Here is a 25303-nt window from a genome sequence, read left to right as displayed (position 1 = left end):
AGAAGAAGCCTTAATAATCGGCTAGGACCGTTTTCTCCTTACGTTTCTATGTTCAATGCGAAATCATCCCAAGTCGATTATACCTCGAAAAATTTACACACACGGTGCCTTCATATTCGATATACAGCCCGATCGGTCGTTCGGTCGAGCAATGAAAATCGAACGTGACGAGACCGCGAGTGTACGCCGATGTTTCTTCGGTTCAAACGAAAGTTTCTGCAATCGTGGTCACCGTTGATCCTCGTGAAATTTGAAGTCGCGCGGAAAGCGTGTCCGACGCGCCGCGAATACCGTGATCAGGAACGCATATAAAACTCGAGTCGCCCGCTCGATCGACGGCTCTATAAGTAAGCGTAAACTCGCGTCGAATTGACGCGACGCCACGCGACGTCGTTCGACGTCACAGGACGCGACGCTCGATGGTAAAGGCGCGAGCGATCGGAAACGCCGCTGTGCGTATTCGTGGCGACGATCCATCGTTGCGGACGCGAATCAGAATGTTTTCGATAATCGAGCACTGCGAAGATATCCGCCCGGATTATCATACGTGCGCGTGCATGTTGACAAAAGTTTAGCTTATAAAGCTGATTAAACCTTAGTTAATCACAACGGAGTAGGCAAGTATCCGGCGAAGGAAGGTGCCCCTTCGGACGACGACCAGTCGACTCGTCTGCTCGCCTGGTAAACGATTTGTCGGGCGGGCGGTCCCGCGCGGCAAACTTCACCACGGCTTTACCTCCGTTTCTCTTCTGATCTCCTCTTCTTTCTGACATAGCAATTGAATTCGGTAGCGCAGTCCGCGAATGCTTGGCATTCTACCGCCTTCGTCTTAAGTACATATGTCCGGCCACTACGTTGTTTTTTACGTACGTTGTACTTTTTCCTTGACTGGTACGATGATTTACAGCGGCTCGCGAAACACACGCCGAAACACGTAGAGACTTTTTACGCGTATGTTATACAAAAACTTTTTGAAATCTCGTTCGTTAGTCTCGTAACGAGACATGGCTATCGTGATTATATGGATTGATAAAATTTTAGATGCACGTAGAAATTACAAGATATTTTCTAGAAGCTTACAAAAGTATTTTTGGACAGACAATTATTCGCCGCATATATTAATAACGAACTAGAATATCTTGCGAGATCATCTTTTGCACTAATCGTATGTTTGAAAGTAATATTTACGTCGTATACTAGTTTTTCACTAAGCGTATATTTGCAAATATATCTCGTAGCTTCTATGTGTATTTTTGCACTGCTTTTAAACTTTACCATTGCAACGACCATAGACGTATCTCATTACGGAGCTAGGGTTTCACAAAGCTTCGTAAAATGCACGTAATGTATTCAGAAATATTTTCTGTCGTGAGCGTTCGAATACATGCGCGAGTCACTGTACTTACGTGGCGTCTGCTTTAACGTTATACAGCTACTTTGCACGCGCATATTCGATTAATCGTTACGTATTTGCCCGTTCGTCGATCGACGAATCGTTATTTTGTCGTTACCCTTTGACCTTCTCGCCAGGGACCGGATGTTCCATAACGTATCGTTGATAATCGGTACGTAACGGAAAAGTTGAGCGTTTCCGATGATTCGTCGCTCGTTCATTTTGGTTTCTGTGGCGTTTAAAACGCGTAAAATTACTTGAAAGCGTAAAAGCGATAAAAGGCTTAACCAGGAAAGAAATCGCGAGTTTCGGGCGCTATTCAGCGCGAGATAAACTGCGACGAATAAATTAAAATTAAGAGGAAAGTTGGGGCGAAAGAGAAGGCGCGAATGAACTCTTGGATCGACTGTGTTCCTGGTACATCGGCAGAGCGCCGCAGCGCCACGCGTCACGGCGAGCACCACCGCAACGCGCGGCGCCTATACGCCGGTCATCGCGACGCGGATGCGCCGCCTCGCCGCCGCCTGGTCGCCGCGGCGCGGCTCGCCGATACATTCGTGCTTCCTTCGTTCCTCGACCCGCCTACCTATTTTCAAATTGCTGACACGCAGTGGCGCACCATCCCATAGCATCGTTCTTTCTTCATCTTATACGATATATCACATTTTATCGAATCGTATGACTTATCCGATCGCTACGTTACGTTGAATCGCTACGGCGATTTCGTTTACGATTAAACGGTGGATCGAAACGCGCTAAGATAATAATCCATCGAACTGTTCTTCGATGCGAACTATTGGCAGGAGGAAATGAAATTCTCTTCGGAGGATAGATTATTCGAACTTAGGACAGATTCACAGAAGGATGCAGAGGTCTCTTTTACCGATCGTTAATAAGTGCCATACGAATGAACCGATGAAAGATAATCAGAATTACGTTGCAGCGTCGGCGTCAGGTTTTGCCTATTTTTTCGGTTGTAGGGTTTCGGAATATCAAATTGAAAGCACAAAATGCTGTATTTATCGATGGGATGAATCTGTACGTACGGGGAAAATTCGAATCGCAACCTTAAAATTCTCAAAGGTCTTGACAGATGTCTTTTTAAGTTTCGAAGCGTGTTCGAAGTCATTCAAATTTGTCGCCACATGTATGATACAGATTCGAAGCGATTCGAAGTGTTTCAGATTCTGTCACTAACCGCCGCAGCTCGTCTCTGCCCAAACGTTTTTTCGGAATATCGGAGATCGATGCAGGATTTAATAACAATCACAATGGTAATACGTTTTGTTTATGAAAGCATAGTAAATCTTACGTTATCATACATTTGAGTTGAAATTGTAGTTTTATTTTTCAATTATTTCGTCAAGGAACAGTCTTTTCGTCTAGCGAAACGAATTCCTGCGGATGATCGATGGTGATTACGTTGCTTTGTTTTCGTACTTGTTTCTTCTCGGGATTGTTCCACGGTTGTAACTGACCGCTACCAAAAATGGTAAACGTGAGTGCGCCAAGACAATAAATCCACCCTAATATCCAAAAAACGATACTCCATCCTGAATAGGTTTGATTTTTGTAGGTTAACGAGCCGACCATGTAACTGCTTAGAAATCCGCCTAGGGAACCGAGCGTGTTCATCATGCCGAAAATAGTGCCTGAAAAGTTGGGTGCAATGTCTAAACTGTTCCCCAGATATCCAGCTGTCACTGCACCGTTGATCGTCAGAGCAATAGTGAAAATCGATACGGACGTAATGCGATCGTATCCGTAATTTGCTTGCACGATCATCAATAATCCTGGACTTAACACGGCTGCGAACAAGCGAAACTAATATGAGAAGAGTTGCAGAATATCGAAACTTAAGCGTCGCGAATTATGAGTACGAACAAAATTTTAATACGTAATAAAAAAAATATTTTGATTTATATAATCCTTAATTAAACTCGGAACAGATATCGATTACTATTGATATTATCACCATTATACTTACTATTGACTATTATCGATTGATATATCAGATATAGTAATGATACTTGAGGCAGATTATGATAATAATTGAAGAATGTATCTACCTGATAAAAATCATCAGAATTGTTCAAAGAAAATTATGAAGGTGATAGGAAATGGGAGAGACAGTGAGCTCATAATTCGCTAATAAAACGAATATCGTTACGTCGATGTAATCTTACGGCAGATTAACCTTGCCGCGTTTTTTCCGCCAATTTCCATTCATTTCTGTTTCTCTAATGTTAAAAAATAACTCATGTCTGAACAGAATATGAAAAATTTCTTATCGGTACATATGATTCCTCGTTTAAATTCTATGCTGAAAAATCTGAATATTTTTAATCATCAAAATTTGCGGAACGCAGCAACGTTAATCCAAAACGTTAGACCAAAATTCTACGCTTACCGAAGCTAGTGAAGATCTTTCGAATAGCCGTTACCGACAATTTCTTTGTCTTGAACAAATAGTCAGCCACAGACGATGTTGTAACGGCAAAGATGTATTTGCCAAGGTACGGCAGGGAGGATAATAATCCGTTCTATGGAGAAAGGAACGCGGTGGAGTAAATAGAAGAAAATGATCGTTTCTAAGGTAAGCGTTAGTACGTACCTCTTTGATGTTGAAATTTAAGATGTACTTCATGTAAGTTGGTAGTTGATTGACAACGGTAAAGTAACCGAACACGTTACACGAGTGAGTCAGCACGATAGCCCAAACGGGAGTCGAGAGAAAGATGGATTTCCACGGAACGGGCAACCGCTGCAAACCAAAAACAGAGAGATAACGTATCGAATTAGACGCATATGTACTCTTCGATCGTACCTTTGTCGTGGAAGTAGAACCGATCGAGTCTTCGATATATTGGCGTTCCTCGATCGTGATTCTCGGATGTTGTCTAGGAGAATCGAATATTAAGAAAAACCAAGCTACGCTCCATACGAGGCCTATCGCTCCGGTTACGTAGAACACGGATTCCCAACCGAGGTAAGCGATTAGAAATCCACAAATCGGCATAGTTATCGCCGCTCCGAGCGACGAAGCTAAAACACGATAGACACGCGACGTTCAAAGAAATTTTCTTTCTTTCTTTCTTCCTTTCTTTATCTCTGTACCCGGCGCGGATGGGCTACCTACGGTAGCGAGCAAAAAGGAAGTTTAAAGTTTGCCAATTTGTATATGTGTATACGCACATATTAGTAACTTCTCTACTGGATATTTTTCATCATGTTGCTAACAGCCACCTATTCCGGACTATATACAGTGGCTGCACTATGTGCACATATTTGCACACCGTTGTATTTATTACAGCATTCATGTGCCAAGTAATTAATTCCAAGTGATTTCGCAGTGTTTAATTAGTTCCAGTGAAGATTTTGTGTCATTTAGTAATACTTACATATGCCTACAAGCAGGCACTATTTGATCACGCGAAAATGAAATATACCTACTCAACAAAAAGATGCTTCAGTAGAAAATAAGGAAACGTACAAATATTTTTTGCAGCCACTGTATTATATTTATTCACTCTTCTTGTCAGATACAATTTGTGTTGCAGAATTATTTTCCGTACCCCTCTTTATATTTAAACGTTTTTGCTACGCCCCTGTACTCACAAGTCATTTACTTACCCATCATATTCGAGACGAATTTACTGCGTTCCGCTGGCGGTATCCACCTTGCGGTCATCGGCTGCATGGCAGGCCAAGTAGCTCCCTGCATATGTATGTGGGAAATCGATTACACGGCGTAGGCCAACAAAGAAAAACGCCATTACAAGATGGAATAGGGAAATCTATTTCCCGATCTCTAGATCGGTAAGAGCAACCAGTTAAAATTGAAAAGCTCACCAACATGAATCCTAGCACCGCTCTTAATGCGACGACAGCGATGTAGCCATAAGTCGCCGACAGAGGTGTTAATAACGTAATAGCGCTAGATACCATCATACTGTATCCAAACACTCTTTTAGGTCCTACTACTTCAGCGAGACGGCCACCTGGCAACTCTGTGCATATGTAGCCCCAGAAAAAGCTACCCAACACGAGATTCACTTGGTACTCGTTCCACGGATATCTGGTTCGATTCGTTTCCTCCTGAGAAGCAGAGCGGAAATCTTGATCGTATCGAACGGATGAAAGAAGAACGATAAAGCCTTCGAAGGATAAACTGTAACGTACGTGTGCAGGCGCATAGGGGAACGAAGCTGTAGCGGGATTAGGGGCGATCGTCGCTGTTCCATTATCGAGCAAGGTAACGTTTACCGCGATTCCACGATCGAAGTACTCGGTCGTGGCAGATTTACTCGAATCGTTCAACCGCCAAGTATCGTTGCTCGGAATCACCATCGATACTATGGCGATCGTCATGTTGACGCGTAGCATATAGTTTAGCATGAAACCAAGGATCACCATGATGTTTAACACTTGTCTACACGTCAGCGAATCTGAAAGCACGAGCGGCAAGGGTCTCATCGGGAATGCATTCGTCGAGCTGCGAGCAGGAACGTACAATAGGTGGACAACGAGGTCGTTAAACGAAATAGGACCAACGATTGATCGAGCCGCACGCGTTTGACACGCGCGTATCCACTTGCATCAATTTTTTGAAATCAATTGGCACCGTCGGTAGCGATTCGACCCTGTACTACATAGAGCAGGCCGATTTCAATTCGTTGCGCCGCTAAATAACTCGATCGGACAGATCGAGGTTAAACGAAAACTGCGCGGTACCCGTGAATTCTCGATAAGTACGTTCAGATTCCATTGATTCAGGAATTAATCGTTCTTATTAACACGTTGACTGACACGATGGCTGCTGGTGAGCTACGTTTTACTAAACATTTTGTAAAATCATTAAAATGACACGAATTTCATGGACTAGAAAAAATGACCAATTACACGCGCAAGGAGGCTTCAACCATAATTTTGTTGAATTTCGGAACTTTATTCGAGCCGTGGGACGATCGTGATTCAAATATTATGACACGAAGGCAATGATACTTGCTAGAATGTATTTACTTAGATATAAGTGGTCAAAAATGAAATTGCATATGCGTTTGATTGCGAACTTAATTGTGGTAAGGTATTGTTAGATAAGCTTAGGTTGGGTTACATTCCATGGGTGGCTAGCTACGTTAGATCCCTCAAAAGATCTAACCTAACGAACCAAGTGTATGTTACTCAGGCCCTTCCCCTCTACAATATATCTCAAGGACAGGGCCATTGCAGTTGAGGCCCCCTTTTATTCATTATTAAAGAGAAATATTCAACGATACGAATGATGTAGATAACATCGTCGGAAAAAGGGTGCAAACGCAATGTACTATTTTGCAAGAATTAAATGTTACGATTAGATTGTGGATACCTATGAAGAGAACTAAAGAAATTGAAACCTATTCGGTAATTTGTTTCGTTCACTGAAAGTTATGACGAGTAATCCAGTTTGGATGTTTTATATTCGAATGTTATACACATTCTCTGAATACATGCAAATTTAAATTCATCGTAAATGCAGGAAAACCTGTAGTCTAGTTATGATATAATGTATCTCGATCTATCGCGGTTTTCATGACAAAATATACATACAGTGGCTAAAAAGTATTGGCACATATCTTTATCTTTCAATGAAGCGATTTTTTTTTTTTTGTAGCAGATTCTACATTTCATTTGCGCGATATCAAAGTTTTGTAGTCATACGAAGTATGCTACTAAATGATACGAGATCGAATATACTCGAATAGTAATTAATCAGTATGTAAATGTTATAATACAATGGCTGAATGAATGAATACAATGACCTGCCAATATTTTTCGTAGCCACCGTATTTGCATGGCAATCAACGTGTTAACAACGCGTTTAAAATCTAAACGACACGCGGTATCGTTTCGGTACTCGAATTTGGAAGTTTTTTGGCGCGTTTGAGGATTGACGGCGACCTTCACCCAGAACTTCACAGTTGCTTCCGGCTGCTATTTATATTCGCGTTGGCTGGCACAGTGCGCGGGCGGTTTGTGTCGCGATCTTCGTTGCGGTAAGAAGCGCATGTCGGCGTTCAGCGTATAATACTCGCTCGACCTTTGATTCGTTTCAATTCGATTCGAAAGTTCCAAGTTCGATTCGGATGAACGCGCGTGTCATCGTGTGTAGCGGATAAGTCGCGAGTTTAGCGAACTGTATTCTTTGAACGAGCGTTAATCCGAAGGTTGGTTTTCGCGATACACTGTCGACCCATAAGTATTAGAACATCAGCCGATCTATAGTTCGAACCAAATACTTTTCGTTGTTCTTATCGAGGAGAATTTTCTACGAGGTTTTACAACGATATAAATTCGTGGTTTCGTTCTCGTTGTTTGTAACTTTAGAAACTCTCAATGAATGTAACGAATAGATGTCCTAATACTTACGATCAGCGATGTATACGCGGACGGTAAATGCAAGGATCGCTTACCTAGGATCTTGTGGTTCAAAGCCATCCTGGATGCGTTAGAAGTCGATCGTAGCTAGCGGAGGAGAATTTATCGCTAGTTGCGCTCCTCGATCGTCGATTCCGATTAGGAAAGGCGTAAAACAGGGTTAAGAAAGGAAGAACGAGTGGAAAGGATTAGGCAAAAACGTCCGGTAATTCTTGCAACGCAAGGAAAGGAATCACGCGGTTTTTTCGAAACGTTGATAGAATTTGGAAACGGCCAAGAGAAAAGGGCGAGACGCGCGTGAAATAGTCGCGGAGGGAGACGAAGCTACGAGAAAGGAAGACCCGAAACTAGCGACGCGGGAGAAATGTTCGGCCCGAGAACGAAGTATAGACGAACATCGACGTGTTGCTGGCAACGGAATCGCGTTGATGGAATAGCGCGGTGGTCCTACAGCGTGCCAATGATGACGTTACGACAGCGTACAAATTGCTTCAACGGACTGGGTATATAGCGATATGTCTGTAAACGTCCATCACTACTCGTATTAGTATTCCTATTTCTATTTCTATTCGTGACTGTGCAAGTAGTAGTACCTCTACTGCTGCACGATTTGCCTCTGGCGCTGACTGGACGGTGGTGGTCGTTATCATCGCGAGTACGCACAAACACGTATCTGTGACAATGCAATATCCATACCTCTCACCTCTATTCTCAGTCACGTGTACCTATAGGATTCAATATCTCGAATTATGAAACGAACTCGAACTGATCTCTTTTTCTCCGTTCTCATTTTCTTTTTACGAATCTCTTTTGGGAAGATCGAGGGAAGTTTTTCGAAGGGACAAACGCAAAATCAGTTGTTCGAACGTGTTTTTTAAGGAATTTCTCGATATAAACTTTACTCGATTCTATGTACATACAAACAAACAGCGTGTTCCGTGAAGCGCGTTCGATGGCCGCGCGATCGACACTACCCGTTTTTATCACACGCGACCACCAGGCGCGTTGAATCGACCAGTGAAAGAAATTTGGACGATTAATCCAAAATATTGAGTTTGCTGGAGGTCTTCCTAAGCTGTGCTCGCCACGGAATAATTTGAGCGTCGTCGTCTGTTTCGTTTGCCTGCGTCCCGTGCGATCCTTGATGCGAGGAGTTCGCGTCGGCAGGCTTCTTCTCCTCGACGTCCGGTTTCTCTTCGTGTCGGTGGGTAGTGCGCGATGAGATAGACGAAGGCGAAATATCCCTCCTCGATGTCGGCGTCGGCGTTGGCGTCGGCGTCGCCACTGCATCTACTTTGGCTGTTGGCGTCGCGCACACTTGGTTCAGTCTGTTAACAAGAAGAAACGCGCGTTATCAACGTGTATCGCAGTGCTAATACTATTACTATCGTTATCGGTAGACCGTAGATATTTATTCGTGGAAATTCATATTTTTATAAAGACACGTAAAGGCACACGAAGGAATAGAGCCTAAGCAGAAATTTGTCTTGCTTACTAAATACGTATGGTAATGTAGGTACGTTTATATGCTTCTGCTTTATATCACACTCATTTTGTGCATTTTTGCACTTTTAAATTTCCTGTAAAAGCATAAAAATCCAGAATTACGATAATCGCGGAGAAAGAAACGGCGAACCTTTTTTCTTCGTTGTCCTTTTTGGCGAGGAGCTGCCTCTTCCAAGCAGGAATCGCTTTCTGTCGTCTCTCTTCGTTTTCCCTGGCGAGCTGCTCCTCCAATTCTTTTTTCGCTCGCTCGGCAGCCTTTCGCGCCAGCATCTGTCGTTTCCATATCGGTATCACGTTCCCCGAACTGTCTTTCTCTGGGATCTTCGGCGAAACAGAAAATTAAACACGATAAATAGAATAGGATCGTGACTAAACGAAGGAGAAACGATGATCGACTCAGATAGTTCACCTGATCCACGAAATTCGAAACGTTGAACGCCTTGTTGATCTCCGACATGAGATTCTGCTCCTGTGTCTTTTCCACCTGCGCCATCTCCACCTTCATCTTTTTAATTCCAGGGATGTCCTTGGTTCTCTTCAGTTCCGCGATCAAATCGGTCTTTTGTACGAAGAACGGCTCTGAAACTGAGGAAGAAGATAGATGGAAGCTTCGAGACCAGAGATAATGCGATCGATAACGTGATTTTTACGAATCTATGGGAAATTTGAAAATGCAAAAGTGCACAGAATGCGTTGATACGATACGTAAAAATACATAAAACGATATAGCGCTGGTTGACACGATTAATCACCGAAACAATCGGCTAGCTGGGTTCCAATTTTTTAATCGTACGTGTAAAGATATGAATTTGCATAAATATACGCAGTCCAACTATGGTAACCTACCGTTCGTCATAGATACGCTGCGCGGCGGAGGCGCGGAGAACGTTTTCGTGGCGTTCATTTTCGCGGAAGTTCTTCGCAGTTGGATACTGGTCAGATCTTGAATGCTGATGGTGGCGAGTGGCTGCAGGGTTTTCTGTGATTCGAGATCGGTCATCGCGACCGTGCTGGACTCCTCGTTGATACGTCGAGATTTTTGAAGCGGAGACAACGGTGGCGGCGGAGGTCCGGCAGTCGATTCCTTTCCCTCTTCGACCACCACCACCACCCTATCCTTTTCCTCTTCCTCCTCCTCCAGCTCCCGAGTTGCTTTGCGCGTGGCACCCCTTTCCGCTAAAGCCTCCCTTAGTTCGTCTTGCTCCTGTTCCTCGGTCCCTTCCGGTCTGACGAAGCCTTCTCTTCGATCACCGCTTCTACTTTGTATGTCCAAATTGTCGACCGATCTGCGAACGCGTTTCCTCAGATATGTTATGCGTTAACTGACTACGTAATACATTATTTATGATATACGGTCATTACGAATAACCGCAACCAAATCGGATACTGTAATAAATTTGAAACCTTAAAACAGTAATGACTAAGCATTACGAATAATGACCTATTAGTCACTTGGACCGTAACGTATATACTTCCGTATATTTCTATATATATACGATCCCCAAAATCAGAGTGTATCAAGTCTACGTTTGAAAAAAAAAAAGGAAAAAATTAACGTTGTAAAAATGTTTCTATCAAATTCTTCACTCTTCCCGATGGTAAAAATTTGTTCGTTCCAAGTCGTTGCAATTTTCGAACGTAACAGCTACGATATGATATAAAGTTAAAAATGATATTTAGTCCATATCTCGTTACAAGATTATTGCAACATCGATTCGCTTCGCTTTAAAGTTCGTTGACTCGATACACTTTGGGCTGCGAAGTTGAGATATCGCTGCTGAAACGAGAAGATGGCTAGGCGAAGAAACGCGAGTCAGGTTGGTTATTTCTGATATATCTGGCGCGGTCGTAAAAATAAACACGCGTATTGGCCTAAAGTGTCACGTACATAGAAATAAGACGATATAGCAACACATGACATCTCTCTAGCCAACTTTTCATTTCTCTGTACCTCGATAGGCGAACGCGATGAGACGAGCGATCCCGACGAGCATCGTATAAAAGCGATATCGGTATCGGTATCGTTCGTCAACCTATCCTACCGACCTTGCTTTCAACAGGCTGCTCTTTGACGAAATCTTGCAGATGCTCTTGAGATACTCGGACGGCTTGAGCAGAGTGTTGGAGTCCGCGTTGGCGAACTTGGGCGGTATGAACGGTAGCACCATATGTTTATTGACCAGATGGGACGTTTGGTTCGTCTTAATTTCCTCGGTGTCCGCCGGTGGACTGGCAGGAGGCACTTCCGGCTGCTGATGCTCGCCGCAGGATACGTCGGACTTGTTGATCGCTGTTCCGAAACAGAAACGAGGTGGGGGAAACGAATCGTAGTACGCGTCGGACAAGTGAAATCTAGGTAAGTGTATTATATGCCCGATGAGCGCTATGGTCTAGTAAGTGGCCGTCTTTGCGATTCACCGAGGCTTTAATTATTATCATCATTATCGTTAAACCGCGTTCAGCGACGTAAAAATACCTGGTTTAAATCGGTCGATCGTTCGGCTCGATTAATCTCGCCCACCCTCTTCTTCTATTTCTACTCCGTCTCATTTCCCCCTCCCCTGCTGCCACGATCTTTCTCTCTCTTCGACTTATCCGTTTTTCTCTTTGCCTATTTTTCGATTTACACTTTTCACTCTCGCGCTTCCCTTAGCTTGGCTACCCTTTTTCTTTCCTTTTTTTACAAATGACGGAGGACCGAGCGAGACGAATCGAAGATCGAAGAAACGAAGTTATCGACTGCTCCAGAGAGCTATATCTTCTAGCTTACCTGTAGATGCAAGGTTTGCTCCGTTCTCGGTTCTTCCATTCCGGTTCGTTTCACCGGAGACGTCTCTTTTCTCGTCCCTGGTTATAGGTTCTGCGTTTTGCTTGGCGTTCACCACGAGCACCACGACGTCTTCCTTCTCCGGTAGTGGGGGCGGTGGTGGTGGAGGCGGTGGCTTGGCGAAGCTGAGAAAGACGCGCGATGGAGGGAAAAAAGAAGAAGAAGAAGAAGGAAAAGAAGAAGAAGAAGAAAAAGAAAAAAACGAAGAAGAAGTACATCGTGAGCTAGTTTTTGCCTACGATATATCGCGCGAGTCGTCGAACCAACGAGTCGTCCGACGCGTTTCGTCGCGATAAAATCGCTTAGAATCGAATGCAATCAGTTCGCTTCTCTTCGATTTTCTGTCTCGCGGCGCACGGCCTTATCGCTCGGCCTACTTACCTGACTCCGCCGTTCGCCGGTTTGATCTCCTTTTCGCTTTCTACTTGCGACGACGTACTGGTCGTGTTCTTTTTCTCTGAAAATCGTATGGACGATCGATCAGCGGTTGTCATTTGGAAACGCACTCGTCGATTCAACGTACCGTGCGACGACGACTCCACGGTAAACTTCTTTCCGGCTCGTTCGTTGCTGCTGTTCCGCGACAGCGACGGCGTCGACGCGCTCGACGAGAAGCAAGGAATCTCGCTGCTGACGTTCGACGACTCGCTCGCGCTACTCGATCTACTGTATCTGCGATCGGTTTTTCGAGATCGGCTGAAATCGATTCGTCACGTTCATATCGCCAACCAGTCCGTTCGTGCGCCACTCTCGTACCATTTCAAGCTCGTCGATCGACGACACTCGTCCTCGCGTTGATTATACACACCGGTCCTGTTAAACCGGCTACGTTCCAGCGGAAATATCGAGGTCGTCCTTCCGCGAGAAACGGCTGACCGAGCATTAGCGGAAACGAACGCGTTTCGAAAGCGAACAAGATCCGCGCGACATTGTGAAATCCATGCTGGTTTTAGCGGTATGTATTACTACGTATCGTCGATCGACCGGGACGACTACGAGCGAGCTGACGAGCGCGCGATTGGTGCCGCGTACCTGCGATCGGATACGTTGTCGATCTGCACCTTCCTCTGCGGGCTGGCGACTATGCCAGCGGTCTCAGCATCCTGGCGCAAACAGATTTGCTCGTACGCGTGTTCGGACGGCTCGCGAGTCATTTCGGCTTTGGTCGTGTAGCCGTTTTCGCCGGACGATCGGTCGAGAACGCCATTATTGAAGTGTACGTCCACTTTCACTGAAAATTCAGAAGACGAATGGAAGACCGTTTGGTCGATGGGTCGTGACGGCGCCGGGGCGTAACGAGTATCTCTAAAATCTTCCAAAGTCCACGCTAAAGCAACAGCGAGGAATTTTTTACCGATGTTGCACGTATGAAAAAAAGTCGTTTCTCTAGGGTTTTTCGTGTTTCTATTACCAGCAACAAGTCGTCGCTCTAGTTTCCAACTGTCCTAACGGCATTTTCCAGAAAAATGTAATCAATCAACTCCGATTGTACGTCCGATTGGTAGATACAATATGACGAAGATTCTATTGTACGTAGAAATCAACAAATATTTCCTACGTCCTGACTTCACACGGCGATATTGAACTTCATGGACTTCGAACTTAGCTCTAGAATTATGTACAGCGGCAAAAGATAAATCGCTAAAGATAGATCGCTAAAGATAAGAAGAAACAAAATTCGACGGAACAAAGTGCAGCATGGACGAAATCTTTCTACGTGTCGCTGATCGTTGGAAATGCTTTGCGACAAAACGTGCGGCAACGAGAGACGATGTAAAGTTGCTCGTCGTTGCTTCAGCGAGGACAGAGCTTCGATGTTTCGCTTTACGACTCGTCGCTACCGGAAGCGAACGACGCGCGTACCGAGTCGAAGTCTCGGCAGCAGCGCGAGATATCTGGGACTCGCGCCACTTACCAGTCAAAGTCTCGTCCTTCTTCTCAAAGTGTCGATGCTTGTCCGTGTCCGTGAACAACCGCGTAATCCTCGTGTAGACGAGATCATGCGGGCTATGCAGATAAAAGGACTCTGTATCCTTCGGCTTGACAGGCTCGCCGATGTACGCGCTCATCGGATTTATGTAGATTCCATCGCGTGGTCGCGAGCCAGGTGGATGTAGGAAAAACGGCTCTTGAAACATACCGCAGCCGCGCAACGAACACTGAAAACACCACCACCGTCGTTCCCATTATCGGACGCTGCCGTCTCGCATACCTCTCGTACTCTCTTCCGGAAGAGTGGTTCGCGCTATTTCAAGCCGAGCCGAGCCGTGCCGAGCCGAGCCGAATCGAGCCACGGCTGTAGCCCGTATCGTTCTTCCGAATCCGATCGATCACGCGCCAATCGCGCGCGACCGATCCGATTTATCGCGACTTACCGCTATCCCTTACAAACGAGATTTTACTCTAACATGCGCTACTAGCCTTGTCAGCGGAACTCGTCGTGCAGCTGCAAGTCGTGGCGTCGCTCATGTTCTCCGAATACTCTGAACCGGAACGATCCCTGGCCATTCTGCCGGTGACATCGGTACGGTGAGCCTCGCTTCTCTCCTACGGAAGGTCCCGTTTCTTCTTTAAATTGCTTTCGTTTATTCTCGGCACGACGATAGTCGATCGACAGGCAGATAGGACGCGAGGAGCCAACGCAGTTTCGCGGATCGAACGATCGGGCTAACAGGTTTCCTACGCGGTAACTTTCTACGCGGAAGAAAGGATTTAAACGACGCGATTGCCGCCACTGGTCGTTCAGATAAACGAGTCGATAAAACGGCGAATGTAATCGCGATTGCGCGAGGGTTACGAGCATGCACGAGTTGCGGACGTTCGCGCGTGTTACATACCATTTCGTAAGCACACTCGCCGCGCCGCGATTCGCCCATACACCGTCCCGAAGCTTCGGCGCAGAATCATCAAACATTTTGCAAATTGCGCCAATTCTTTTGGCTCTTTGTACGCCGAGTATTTTACGTTATGGTTACGGCGGATGCGTATTGAACTGGAGTTCTGGCGAATGAAACATCAAAAGATCGAGATGCGTACGCTCATAAGAATCCGTATATGTATTTTATTATTTCGATGTACCGTATTGGTCTGGACGTTAATTCGTTCGAGTATGCATCCACCGTAACCACATACTTAATACACGTTGAGCGACGTTGGGTTGACAACTGCGGTTGCCATCGATGAACCGGGTTATCAAACTTTTTAAACGATTAGAATAAGATAAATGTTAGATAAGAGCTAGAAAATGTTCTCGACGACTCGAACCATTTAGATGAATCGTCAGAACAAATCTTGCCTAAATACGATGTTATATTTTGCGAAAATTAAACTTTAGCGTGTAGAGCAGAAGTTGAACAGAATAATGGAAACGTAAACGTATGTTATAACACGCATTACACATACGTATGTGTATACATATATGTCGTACAAAAGGAGTTTCCATTATTTTATCCGACCCCTATATATTTGCCAAGGCGTAACATAAATTTCGCGCGACAATCAACGTACATGCGGGCTTTTTTACTAATTTCGTCAAGTACGCTAGACGCCGCTAAAAGTCCCATAAAATGTTAAAAGTTATCGGAACGTTTCCACTGCCCGCAGCTAAACATCGCAAAAGTACACACGGAATATTCCATGGTTCGCGTATGAAGCGTAAAATCGCATTCGATAGCGACCGAGTAACGTGATTCGAAAGAAAGACACGAGGGAAAACAAGCGCTTGATCGTGGCCGTTCTCTTTCGTTCGGTGATCGCGTACGCGGAGAAAACGCGTTTCGATCCTCGAACCGATACGCCCGAGTTACCCTTTTCCAAGCAGCGTCCGTGCCTTTCGCGCTGTTACAGACGTTGCATCGAGGGTACAGAATCGCTCGGACGAACACGATACCGTAGCGATCGTCTTTCCTTTCTTTCGTCCGAGTTTTCCGATAGCGTTCGTTTCGTAGCGCTTGCTACGGAACCGCGACATGCTAGCTGCATAACCGGGTGAAGGACGACGAACGATGGACGATGGACAATGGACGATGGACAATGGACGATGGACGATGGCAGACGAGGCGGATGAGCGAGGAACTCGCGTGACACATGGCTAGAGGAATCGTGCAACGATTCGCGAGACGAACGTTTCATTCTCGTTCGTTATCGTATCGTTCTCGACTCGTTCGAAATGGACGACGATGGTCCACGATGGAACAACCGTTTCACCGTTATCGTTCTTCCAAACGATCGACCCATATGGAAAGCGGAGACGATCGCGAATCGTGTCGTTTCTCGTTTTGTGACCGAGTAAACGAAACGCGGATACGGTACTATGTTCTTGGACGACTGCGTGGAATCGAGCCTCACCGAGGCGAATTGTAATTGTAATTGTAGAATCTATTATAGTTGTATGGTTTTAAGTAACCTTTTTAGCGCGTTTCCCTTTCACGTCGAAGATTTGCGTGACTAGTACTAGCCAGGATCGAAGCACGTCGTCATCGTCGTTGTCGTCGTAGTCGTCGTTGTCGTCGTCGTTGTCGTCATTGATATCGATCGGTGAAGGGTGATAATCGTAAGGATCGTTCACGAGCTCTGTCATCGGGCTCGGTCGGTCTCGAACTTGTTCTGATTCACTTACGTGTACACCCATGCAAAATCGGGTCGGCGATCGTTGCCCGTTCCGCGGCAAGAGATCTCGTCGCGGTTCCGCAGGATCGGAAGCGAGCCGATTTATCCGCTGATTCGATCGTCGATTCGTATCATTCGCGGCACCGCGAATGTTTGGCGGCGCGAAGCCGTACGCGTCGAGCCGAGAGGTCGCGCCGAGAGGACGAGAGAATTCGTCGAGAGAATTCCTGACTCGGCGCGGTCGATGTTCTCGCGCGTACTCGTGTCGACGAACGATAATGGAACGCGGCGATTTCGAACGCGCACTACGCGCTCTTGTTCGAGTTGGCGATGAGCGCGAACTAGAACGAAACTGGTAAACCACCGGCTGATTTAACGACCCTGTTACCGACTCGTTTATATACGCATATTTCGGCTAGTTTAGTTGAACTTTTTCGTGGCCGAAAACGAGAACTCGAGAGACCGGTCGAACGACAAACTCGATCCGTGCGCGGTAAGCGGCAGGCCGAGACTCTCTCGACTCGAGCCCACCTGTTCCGAGCGAGAGCCGGCCAACTGGTCGCAACCTTCCTCTCGGAGTAGGGGTACGTGCCTCCTTGGCTACCTAGTTACTACCGATTTTCGAATCGAGTCGTATTCTCTGCCGCTCGCTTCCATGCCGTGTCTCGCGACTCTGCTCCTCTTTCTCGTACGTGTCGTACCTGTCTGTTTCTATCTCTGTCTATTCGATCGTCGAATAAGTCTTTGAGCATTTCCTAGTACGAATCGTAAACTTTATTCCCAGTACTTTGCAACGAACCAATAAAAGCGAATACGCGCCGATCTGTTCGATAATCCTCTGGCGTTATTCCATCCGTAGAAAATTTCGTTCTTTCTATGGAAAAAAGGTTTACGACTTATCGGACGATGCGTTTCGCATCGAGTTCTCTGGCAAATGAGACGATAGGAAGAAATGGCGAGAATTCGCGAGCTTCAAACCGGAAACCGCGCGAACCGATTTCAATCTAAAAGTACGAGATCTCGCGAGAACCGGCGCGATGACGTCGCCGAGCCGAGCCGAGCGCAGCCGAGTCGAGCCCAGCCTAGCCGAGCGCTCGGCCTGCATCCGCGGGATCTCCGTTATTCGGCTGACGGCCGAGCAGGATGCAGAAGAAAGGTTGCCCCGTTGCCGGAGAAGGAATCTTCTCTTTGCTAGCGAGATTTCTCTCTCTCTCTCTCCTTTTCTCTCTTTCTTCTTCTTCTCTCGCTTAACTGTAAACGGCCCCCACCTCTTTGTAATTTCATTCTCTTGGCTAGTTCGCGTCCCGTCGGATCGAAACGGGGCAAATTACGCGCAATTAGCTCGTTTCGCTCGTCAACCTTCTTCGCTCCGTTCCTCTTCCTCTTTTCGAGCGTTCGCCACGTGACACTCGACGATGTTCGCTGCCATGGATCGTTTACATTTCAACGATCAGTTCGCTCGATTAAACCCAACGTGGCAGTTTTAGCGAACGATATTTTCGAATCCCGGTGGTCGCGCTCTAATCACGAGGACCAGTTCTCCTGGTCGAGCGAAAGGCACGAGTTACTTTGCCCTAATAAGCACACCGAAATTGTCGTCGTTCGCTCGTTCCATCTTCATCTACTTTTTCATTCCTTCTACGTTTTCTAGTAATTCAATATACGTACGTTAAGTATAATTCGAGCCCTTATGCTTTTCGAGGACAGAGCTGGACAGACGTATCGGTCGATCGATGGCTCCTTCGCGGTCTGCTTCGAATCGCCATATGTCTCTTTGTCCGCAACTCTTCCTCGTATTTCTTGTTCGAGCACGACGTTTCATTTAGCCGACTTAAATGTCGACACAATCGATGTTTTCCTAGCTATTGATCGCTTAGACGCGAATAAAAGTTCTGCTGACGATGGAATCCTCTATTTTTATTAAAAATATCTTGTCGAGACCACGCGTGGGTCATTTTCAGTAGATCGTTACCCTCGGGTTCTTTTCCCTACCCAATACCAGTTCATTTATCTCGATATACAAACTTGGCGACAAGGAACGAGTCGAGAATTTCTAGTTTAAATACATTTGCAGACATGTTTGGAATAATTATAGCGATCAAATTTACGACTCGCCTGAGAAACTATTTCTCTCGCTGATTATGAAAGTAGCCCAAGTCGTGTATTTATCGTTTCGAGATGTCTACAGTTTTGCGTTCGACACCTGAACTGAATTCTTTTCGACGACGCATCAGCCAGCTCCATGCAAAGGTTCGATATTTACTAATTTACAAAGACGCTTTCGGATTGTTGTAACGCAGATAGATAGTCTTTTCTTTTTTCAAATTTTTGAATTAGGCCATAATCACCGGCACGTTCGTCTTACCATCAACACGAATTTTTTCCTGCAAGAACGACGGTCACGGATTCGACAACTTTCTGTAACTATGTCACACATGCTCTTGACAACAAGTGTTAGATGGACCTGGATTTCAAGAATGCGTTTGGCTCGGTTCAGAGTCTATCGCTATAAATCGTATCAGTTTGGCTTCGAGAGTAATTTCTAATCGTAGCTTCGCGATTACTTAAAATCAACGTTAATTGACTGTTATTAGCGATTAAATGTATCCGACGAATCAGAGTTCGTGGCTGCTTATTGCGAAAAATAATTGCATCTCCGGGCTCTCTACTTTTTATTATTTGTCATTAACGGTCTGTGTAGTGCGTTTGAATCCGAATCGCTCCTCTGCTGGCGATCTTAAGCATTTCAGAGTTATTCTTATAACTGAGCAACCTCTTAATTGCCGCGACGCTCTTGCTTTACAAGGATATTTTCATAAAGTCGCGCGATATCGTTTTGTCAACGAATTGTTCCTTAACGCTTTAACGGCCGTTTATACGACTTTATTTTTTTAAAACTTAATTGCCACTTACGCGCGAGACAAACAATTCCTGTATTTATAGTAGATAGCGTTCCATCGAAGCGAAACGATTTACAAATGCACTGGCAATTTGTGAATCTAACGATCTAGATGAAAGCGAATGGTCAGAAAGTGATTATAATCGCGAGTTCCGTAACCGTATGGAACGATCAGGAAACAAATCAATGAATCCATATGGCGCATAAGCGTACAAAATGAATTGAAATAATACGATAGAGATTCGATGATGGATTCAATAATGGATAAAATAATGGATTAGGTTTCCTCAGAAAATTTTTTCAAAAAGCGAATCATAATTATACGACGACGGTTGGCAACGAGATCTACGCAGAAATATGCGGCCGTCAGATTGCTAACGCGACCAGGTGCCACGTGATGCGAATCTCTAGAAATACAAATTTTCTTTCGTATCCGTACTAGTTACCGAATTGTCCTCTGTCGTCCATCGACAACGTGCGTGACTTGGGGATTTTCTACGACTGTCTCTTACTAATCGCATTATCGCGAGCGTTAATAACGCAAACCGAACGCTAGGTTTCATCTTCCGCTTTTGTAAGAGTTTCAGGAATCTTTTGACTCTTGAAACTCTCTGCGATTCTTTGATGTTACCTCGTGTAGTTGACTGTGCGAATGTCATTTGCATCTTCTGTTCAGGCTAGATATATCACGTTGATAGAGCGAGTTTCTCTGATATATAACTGTATGTATCAAAGTCACTGTGTCAAAGTCATGGGCATAACTATGATCGTATTCTTTGTAGGTGGAAGACGTCAACGCTGAGGATAGAAGGAAGAATTGCGAGCTTATTATCCTGTTAACAATTGAGAATAGCGTTATCGACGATCCTGCGCTGCTACAACTGGTTAATCTTAACGCGTGCTCATAATCTCCTCGCTCGCAATTATCCTATCTTACCCGTTGACTTCTTGCGAACGGATCTGACCACGATGAAGCTTTCCGATCCCATTTCAAGAGTATGTAACTACGCCAACGATATCGCGGATAAGGCTGCTTTTTTCCGGTTTCATTAACACGTTCAAGCAGTCCACTACAACCTTTACTGTGTAACAATTTATTCTCATTGCTCGTTCGGATAGCGTTTCTGCTTTTTTGACGTTGTTGCGCCTATAGCTTTGTTTCGTTTCACGTATCTCTACAAGTGACTTTTATTTTATGTTGCTCTGTTTTTATGACGTTATTTTATTTTATCCCGGCATTCTTCTGTTCGTTTCCTTTTTGTTATTTTTGTATTCTGGATAAACTTACGCTCGCTTGTTCATTTTAATGATAACCATAACAATAATAATAAAGCAGCTATATGCGACTACGACGTAATACCTTGCAGCCGAAAGCCTTATCGTTCGCCTTTATCGCGTTTGAAATATAAGTCTAACACGAGCCTTGTTTTCCTAGGTTTCCCCTCTTTCGTTCCGATAGACTCGCCACTCGTAATATCATTCTTGAATCTTTCGAATGGTTAATCAATTACGCGCATTTTAACAACGAATCACGCAATAGACGTCCTATATTCCGATTAACCTTCCACCGTAAACCGGATTGCCTTTGCGTTGATTTCACACGACGAGCACGTGTAACGTCGCCGCTTGTTTATTTCTTCCCTCCCTCGGTCTTTTCCACTTTCTTGTTGCCTCGCTACATCCGAGATAAATTAAAAGAGGAAAAATACACGAAAGAGGAAAAGAAAAATATCGATTTATCCGTCTTTATCGGGAATTTTTAACGAGCTACGAGAGACAGGTTCTATCTGAATTAACCGCGAGTGGGAAGAACGAGAACCGCCTGCGGAATAAAATATACACGCGCGTACACGTAATCTACGTATAAAAGAACAGCGCCGAGAGGGCTCGCCTCGAGAACACCGTGGAGCGATAAATTTTCATAAGGCGCGTGGAATTTCTGACTTTTGAAACGATGCCGATCGAACGTATCGACGGGACGCGCCTTCTCGTATTCCGCGCTGCGATTGGCCGACGCCGTGATAAAGCACCTAAACGCGTTCTTTTGCATAATGACGATTTCGTTGTTATTACGTACGATCAGACAGGCGACCATGTTGTTCTCGTATAAAAGGATGAAGCAATCGGAAAAAAGTTGTATTCAGTGATCGAGGAACGTGGCGCGATGAAAGACGAGTTTAAGGTAGATAGACTGAGGATTATCGCGTTGCTACGCTTCGTCGATTCCATTTTCCCCGTAATTTTGTTTCTCTTTATACACGCAATTTCTTTCGTTTCAGTATCTGACAGGATTCGGCAACGAATTCTCCAGCGAGGACGAACGTTGCCCCGGTGCCCTACCGCTCGGCCAGAACAATCCTCAGCGATGTCCGTACGGTCTGTACGCGGAACAGCTGTCCGGCACGTCGTTTACCGGTAAGTAATCTCTCCTAACCGCGTTTTATCGTCAGGACGAGTTTCAAGCGCTTAGTCCAGGCTGACAGGAGATCGTCTGTAGACGATCTACGTACATTTCTCTGCGGATTTTCCACGTACAACGTTGAGGATTGACCGTGGACGCGTGTCTGCCGACAATCGTCTGTATGCACCGAGCTTTAGCCTACGGCTGTGTCCTAATTGGATATCGCGCGATGATAAAATCGTCGTCCCAACGACCGACCAACACGACGATAAACGTACAAAGCATATTCTACGACTGCGTCCAAATTGACAACGATGCGACGATCATCTGCATTGTTTGAAATCCAGAAACTAGTTTGTATTAGTCGCATCCATGACATCTGTAATGAGAATACATAGTTTCACGGAGTTATGGACTTCCGAAGCATAGGAAAAACCTCCATTTTATGAGATAAATGGGTCGGGAACTGTAGAAAGTATATATCTTCGGACAAGGAACGTGGTAAAGTTGCAGTAATTCGTCTCGTCTTCGTATATCTGTTCAACGATTCTGTCGCTATGGGACATCCAATTAGGACACCGGCTTATTCCTAAGTATTTCATATCTATGTATCGTTCCACAGCTCCTCGCTCTCGAAATAGACGCACGTGGTTGTATCGAATCAAGCCGTCGGTCGTCCATAAACCCTTCACACCGGTTGACAGCGCTCCTCGTCTCGACTACGGATGGGACTCTGTAAATCCAACGCCGAATCAGGTATCGATCTTCGGTCGTTCGTCATCGTTTTCTCTTTCACTGGAAACTCGAACGTTTCTATTTTCCTGTTTCAGCTACGATGGAAACCTTTTGACGTGCCGACCAGACAAGCCGCGGAGGTAGATTTCGTGGAAGGTTTGCACACGCTTTGCGGCGCGGGAGACGCTCGCGTTCGCCAAGGTATCGCGATCCACGTGTATCTCTGCAATGCCTCCATGAAGAACAAGGCCTTCTACAATTCCGACGGAGATCTTCTCATTGGTACGTACGTTGTTCCAACCATGGACCGACCAGTTCGTCAGCTTCCTCTTTCTCTCTCCATGGAGCTGAACTACGTGCATGGAAAATGTCGGCGATGACGATCGTCGAAAGTTTTAGTTTTATCGACGAAAACGTTTCACCCGCAGTGCCGCAGCTAGGCGCGTTGTTGATAACCACGGAGTTTGGCAAGATCCGTTGTGAGCCGAACGAGATATGCGTGATCCAGCAAGGTATGCGGTTCAACGTTGCTGTGTTTGGTCCATCTAGAGGATACATCTTAGAGGTGTACGACGATCACTTTCAATTGCCCGAATTGGGGCCGATAGGTAACGCGAATAATCGCTTCACGAGTAAAGAGATTACAATTTTTCGTTTTTCTGCCGATCGCGGTAGCTAACCGAATTCTGATCTTGCAACAGGAGCGAATGGCCTGGCGAACCCACGGGATTTTCAAACGCCTGTAGCGTGGTACGAGGATCGTGAAATCGATTACGAGATCGTGTGCAAGTATCACGGTAAGCTGTTTGTAGCCGAGCAAGACCACAGTCCGTTCGACGTGGTAGCTTGGCATGGAAATTACGTTCCGTTCAAATACGACCTCGACAAATTCATGGTCGTTAATACGGTTTCCTTTGATCATTGTGTAAGTGTATTGCGAAAGCTACGTTACCTCCTTCGTTCTCTAATCCACGAACGAATCGATACACGTTTCCTTTATCCGCGTTTATTTCTTCTACAGGATCCTTCGATCTTCACGGTCCTGACGTGTCCCTCCGGGAAGATCGGTACAGCGGCAGCCGATTTTGTAATATTCCCACCTCGATGGTCCGTGCAGGAGCACACTTTTCGGCCTCCTTATTATCATCGTAAGTGCATAGAAAGTCGGCTATTCGATATTTTGTAGACGACTACGTGAGAAAAAAGAAAAAAAAACTAACGAATACCGTCGATGGTAGGATGCGACGGAGAAATTTCGAGAATCGGGAGCCGTAGCCATGGCTGTAGCCATCTGCGTTCGTGATAAGAAGCAGCACGGATTCCGACAATGCTGTCGAGATCTATAATCGACACCTTCTGCTCCCCTCTCCTCATTTCCTTCCTTTCCGTCTTTTCACTTTCGAGAAATAAACAACGCTGAGTAATTACAGTCATCGTTTCGTCCTTTTGCTTTTCTATGCTGATTCGGTGTCAGCTGCATGGCTCGATCCCGATACTTCGTTATGCTAGACCGCTTCTAAAAATCGTGTAACCGAGATATCGGTGAAAACTCGGAATTTTCTCCGGTGATATCCATCGACTTCCTTTTTCTTTCGCGACTACCATTCTGCTGTTTCTTTTCGAGCGGAACCTACAATTTTTCCTTTCTCCGATTCCATTTTCTCTCTTCCTCCCGTTCTTGTTCCATTCTTAAGTATCATATCGCCGCCCTACTTCCAACTCTATTTTTCAAAATAACGTAATAAACCAATTCATGTATGTCTCATTGGTGCAAGAAATACAAATTGGCGGTAACACGATGAAGATTCTACTTAGGAAGCAATAAAGTATTCGGTTCTTTCAAGTTGTAACTCCACACGATAATATTCAATTTCATAAACTTTAAGCTCAACTTTCTCAGTTTATAAATTAGTGAAAATAAATACTTAAGAACTAGAGCGACATTTATGGTTTACACGGTGTCTCTTCGATCTGCAGGAAATTGTATGAGCGAATTCATGGGCCTGATAAAGGGACGATACGAAGCTAAGGAGGAAAGTTTCCTTCCAGGCGGAGCGTCGTTGCATTCTATTATGACGCCACATGGACCGGATTCGTCTTGTTTCGAAACTGCTTCAAACAGCAAGTTGAAACCTGAACGCGTCGCCGATGGAACACAAGCTTTCATGTTTGAAACGTCGTATAGTTTGGCGATAACCGAATGGGCTGCAAATCTTTCCAACAAACTGGACAACGATTATTACAAATGCTGGCAATCTCTTAAAAAACATTTCGTTTCGAATGCTTCTTAAAATACATTTTTACATTTTGCATTTTTATATTTTGTAGAAAAGATAGAAGTGATAAGGGTACACGATTATAAATAATTATAGGAGTACATGATTTGACTTCTGTTTTGTTCGTAATAATTATTATTTCTGTTACTACGTACCTTAACACGGTGACTGTCACGTGGATTTTATATATTTTGTCCTGAGAGCCGCAAAAGATTGAAATATACCACGCTACGATATGTAA

At 45.0% G+C, this 25303-nt stretch overlaps 3 protein-coding genes and 1 long non-coding RNA gene across 11 annotated transcripts in view; 2 read left to right on the top strand and 2 right to left on the bottom strand.

The window, feature by feature from the left end:
- The window catches only part of LOC105667126, a 16318-nt gene extending 13400 nt beyond the window's left edge, over positions 1-2918 (top strand). Inside the window, exons 4-5 of the long non-coding RNA XR_007227770.1 lie at positions 2570-2667; positions 2761-2918. This is a non-coding gene — a long non-coding RNA (uncharacterized LOC105667126). The remainder of the gene's footprint in view (positions 1-2569; positions 2668-2760) is intronic.
- LOC100651671 (putative inorganic phosphate cotransporter) lies at positions 2666-8233 on the bottom strand. 2 transcript variants are annotated; one of them, XM_003394071.4, is made up of 8 exons: positions 7846-8229; positions 5576-5841; positions 5246-5491; positions 5027-5111; positions 4221-4438; positions 4008-4157; positions 3804-3936; positions 2666-3201 (listed from the first exon to the last, which is right to left on the bottom strand). In XM_003394071.4, exons 1-8 carry the CDS (start codon positions 7868-7870, stop codon positions 2756-2758), a joined length of 1569 nt encoding a protein of 522 aa, XP_003394119.2. In that variant the 5' UTR covers positions 7871-8229; the 3' UTR covers positions 2666-2755. The 2 variants fall into 2 exon arrangements, with proteins under 2 accessions (XP_003394119.2, XP_020724259.2); XM_020868600.2 differs by having other exon boundaries at positions 4008-4438; positions 7846-8233.
- LOC100651871 (daf-12-interacting protein 1) lies at positions 8064-17301 on the bottom strand. Of its 5 annotated transcripts, none has more exons than XM_048414620.1 (12): positions 17283-17301; positions 14565-14690; positions 14059-14302; positions 13176-13374; positions 12667-12839; positions 12525-12600; positions 12087-12268; positions 11363-11606; positions 10163-10602; positions 9726-9901; positions 9447-9637; positions 8064-9138 (listed from the first exon to the last, which is right to left on the bottom strand). In XM_048414620.1, exons 2-12 carry the CDS (start codon positions 14649-14651, stop codon positions 8847-8849), a joined length of 2304 nt encoding a protein of 767 aa, XP_048270577.1. In that variant the 5' UTR covers positions 14652-14690; positions 17283-17301; the 3' UTR covers positions 8064-8846. The 5 variants fall into 5 exon arrangements, with proteins under 5 accessions (XP_048270577.1, XP_012175881.2, XP_048270576.1 ...); XM_012320491.3 differs by lacking the exon at positions 17283-17301 and adding an exon at positions 16762-17255; XM_048414619.1 differs by lacking the exon at positions 17283-17301 and adding an exon at positions 16549-16747.
- On the top strand, positions 11539-25303 carry LOC100651987 (homogentisate 1,2-dioxygenase). Of its 3 annotated transcripts, none has more exons than XM_048414630.1 (9): positions 11539-11672; positions 20433-20646; positions 21930-22065; positions 22674-22807; positions 22882-23068; positions 23215-23394; positions 23488-23711; positions 23808-23934; positions 24764-25303. In XM_048414630.1, the coding sequence occupies exons 2-9, from the start codon at positions 20620-20622 to the stop codon at positions 25075-25077; spliced, it is 1329 nt and encodes a 442-aa protein (XP_048270587.1). In that variant the 5' UTR covers positions 11539-11672; positions 20433-20619; the 3' UTR covers positions 25078-25303. The 3 variants fall into 3 exon arrangements, with proteins under 3 accessions (XP_048270587.1, XP_020724261.1, XP_003394121.1); XM_020868602.2 differs by lacking the exon at positions 11539-11672 and adding an exon at positions 12348-12362; XM_003394073.4 differs by lacking the exons at positions 11539-11672; positions 20433-20646 and adding an exon at positions 21547-21832.

This window comes from Bombus terrestris, chromosome 3 (assembly GCF_910591885.1).
Source record: "Bombus terrestris chromosome 3, iyBomTerr1.2, whole genome shotgun sequence".
Taxonomy (NCBI): Eukaryota; Metazoa; Arthropoda; class Insecta; order Hymenoptera; family Apidae; genus Bombus; species Bombus terrestris.
This window is presented reverse-complemented; position numbering and strand designations above follow the sequence as displayed.

Bases quoted from the DNA above. Each gene is read 5' to 3' on its own strand.
- LOC100651671 (XM_020868600.2), bottom strand. From the start codon at position 7,870: ATGGCTTTGAACCACAAGATCCTAG. The intron at 5,842-7,845 runs GTAAGCGATCCT...TCGTGCTTTCAG, and splicing joins TTTGAACCACAAGATCCTAG to ATTCGCTGACGTGTAGACAA. The intron at 5,492-5,575 runs GTACGTTACAGT...TCTGCTTCTCAG, and splicing joins TCCCCTATGCGCCTGCACAC to GAGGAAACGAATCGAACCAG.
- LOC100651871 (XM_048414619.1), bottom strand. From the start codon at position 16,722: ATGACAGAGCTCGTGAACGATCCTTACGATTATCACCCTTCACCGATC. The intron at 14,303-14,564 runs GCTAGTAGCGCA...TGGTGTTTTCAG, and splicing joins CGACGAGTTCCGCTGACAAG to TGTTCGTTGCGCGGCTGCGG. The intron at 9,902-10,162 runs GTAGGTTACCAT...CTTCTTCCTCAG, and splicing joins CAGCGTATCTATGACGAACG to TTTCAGAGCCGTTCTTCGTA.
- LOC100651987 (XM_048414630.1), top strand. From the start codon at position 20,620: ATGAAGCTTTCCGATCCCATTTCAAGA. The intron at 22,066-22,673 runs GTAAGTAATCTC...ATCGTTCCACAG, and splicing joins GTCCGGCACGTCGTTTACCG to CTCCTCGCTCTCGAAATAGA. The intron at 22,808-22,881 runs GTATCGATCTTC...TTCCTGTTTCAG, and splicing joins TAAATCCAACGCCGAATCAG to CTACGATGGAAACCTTTTGA.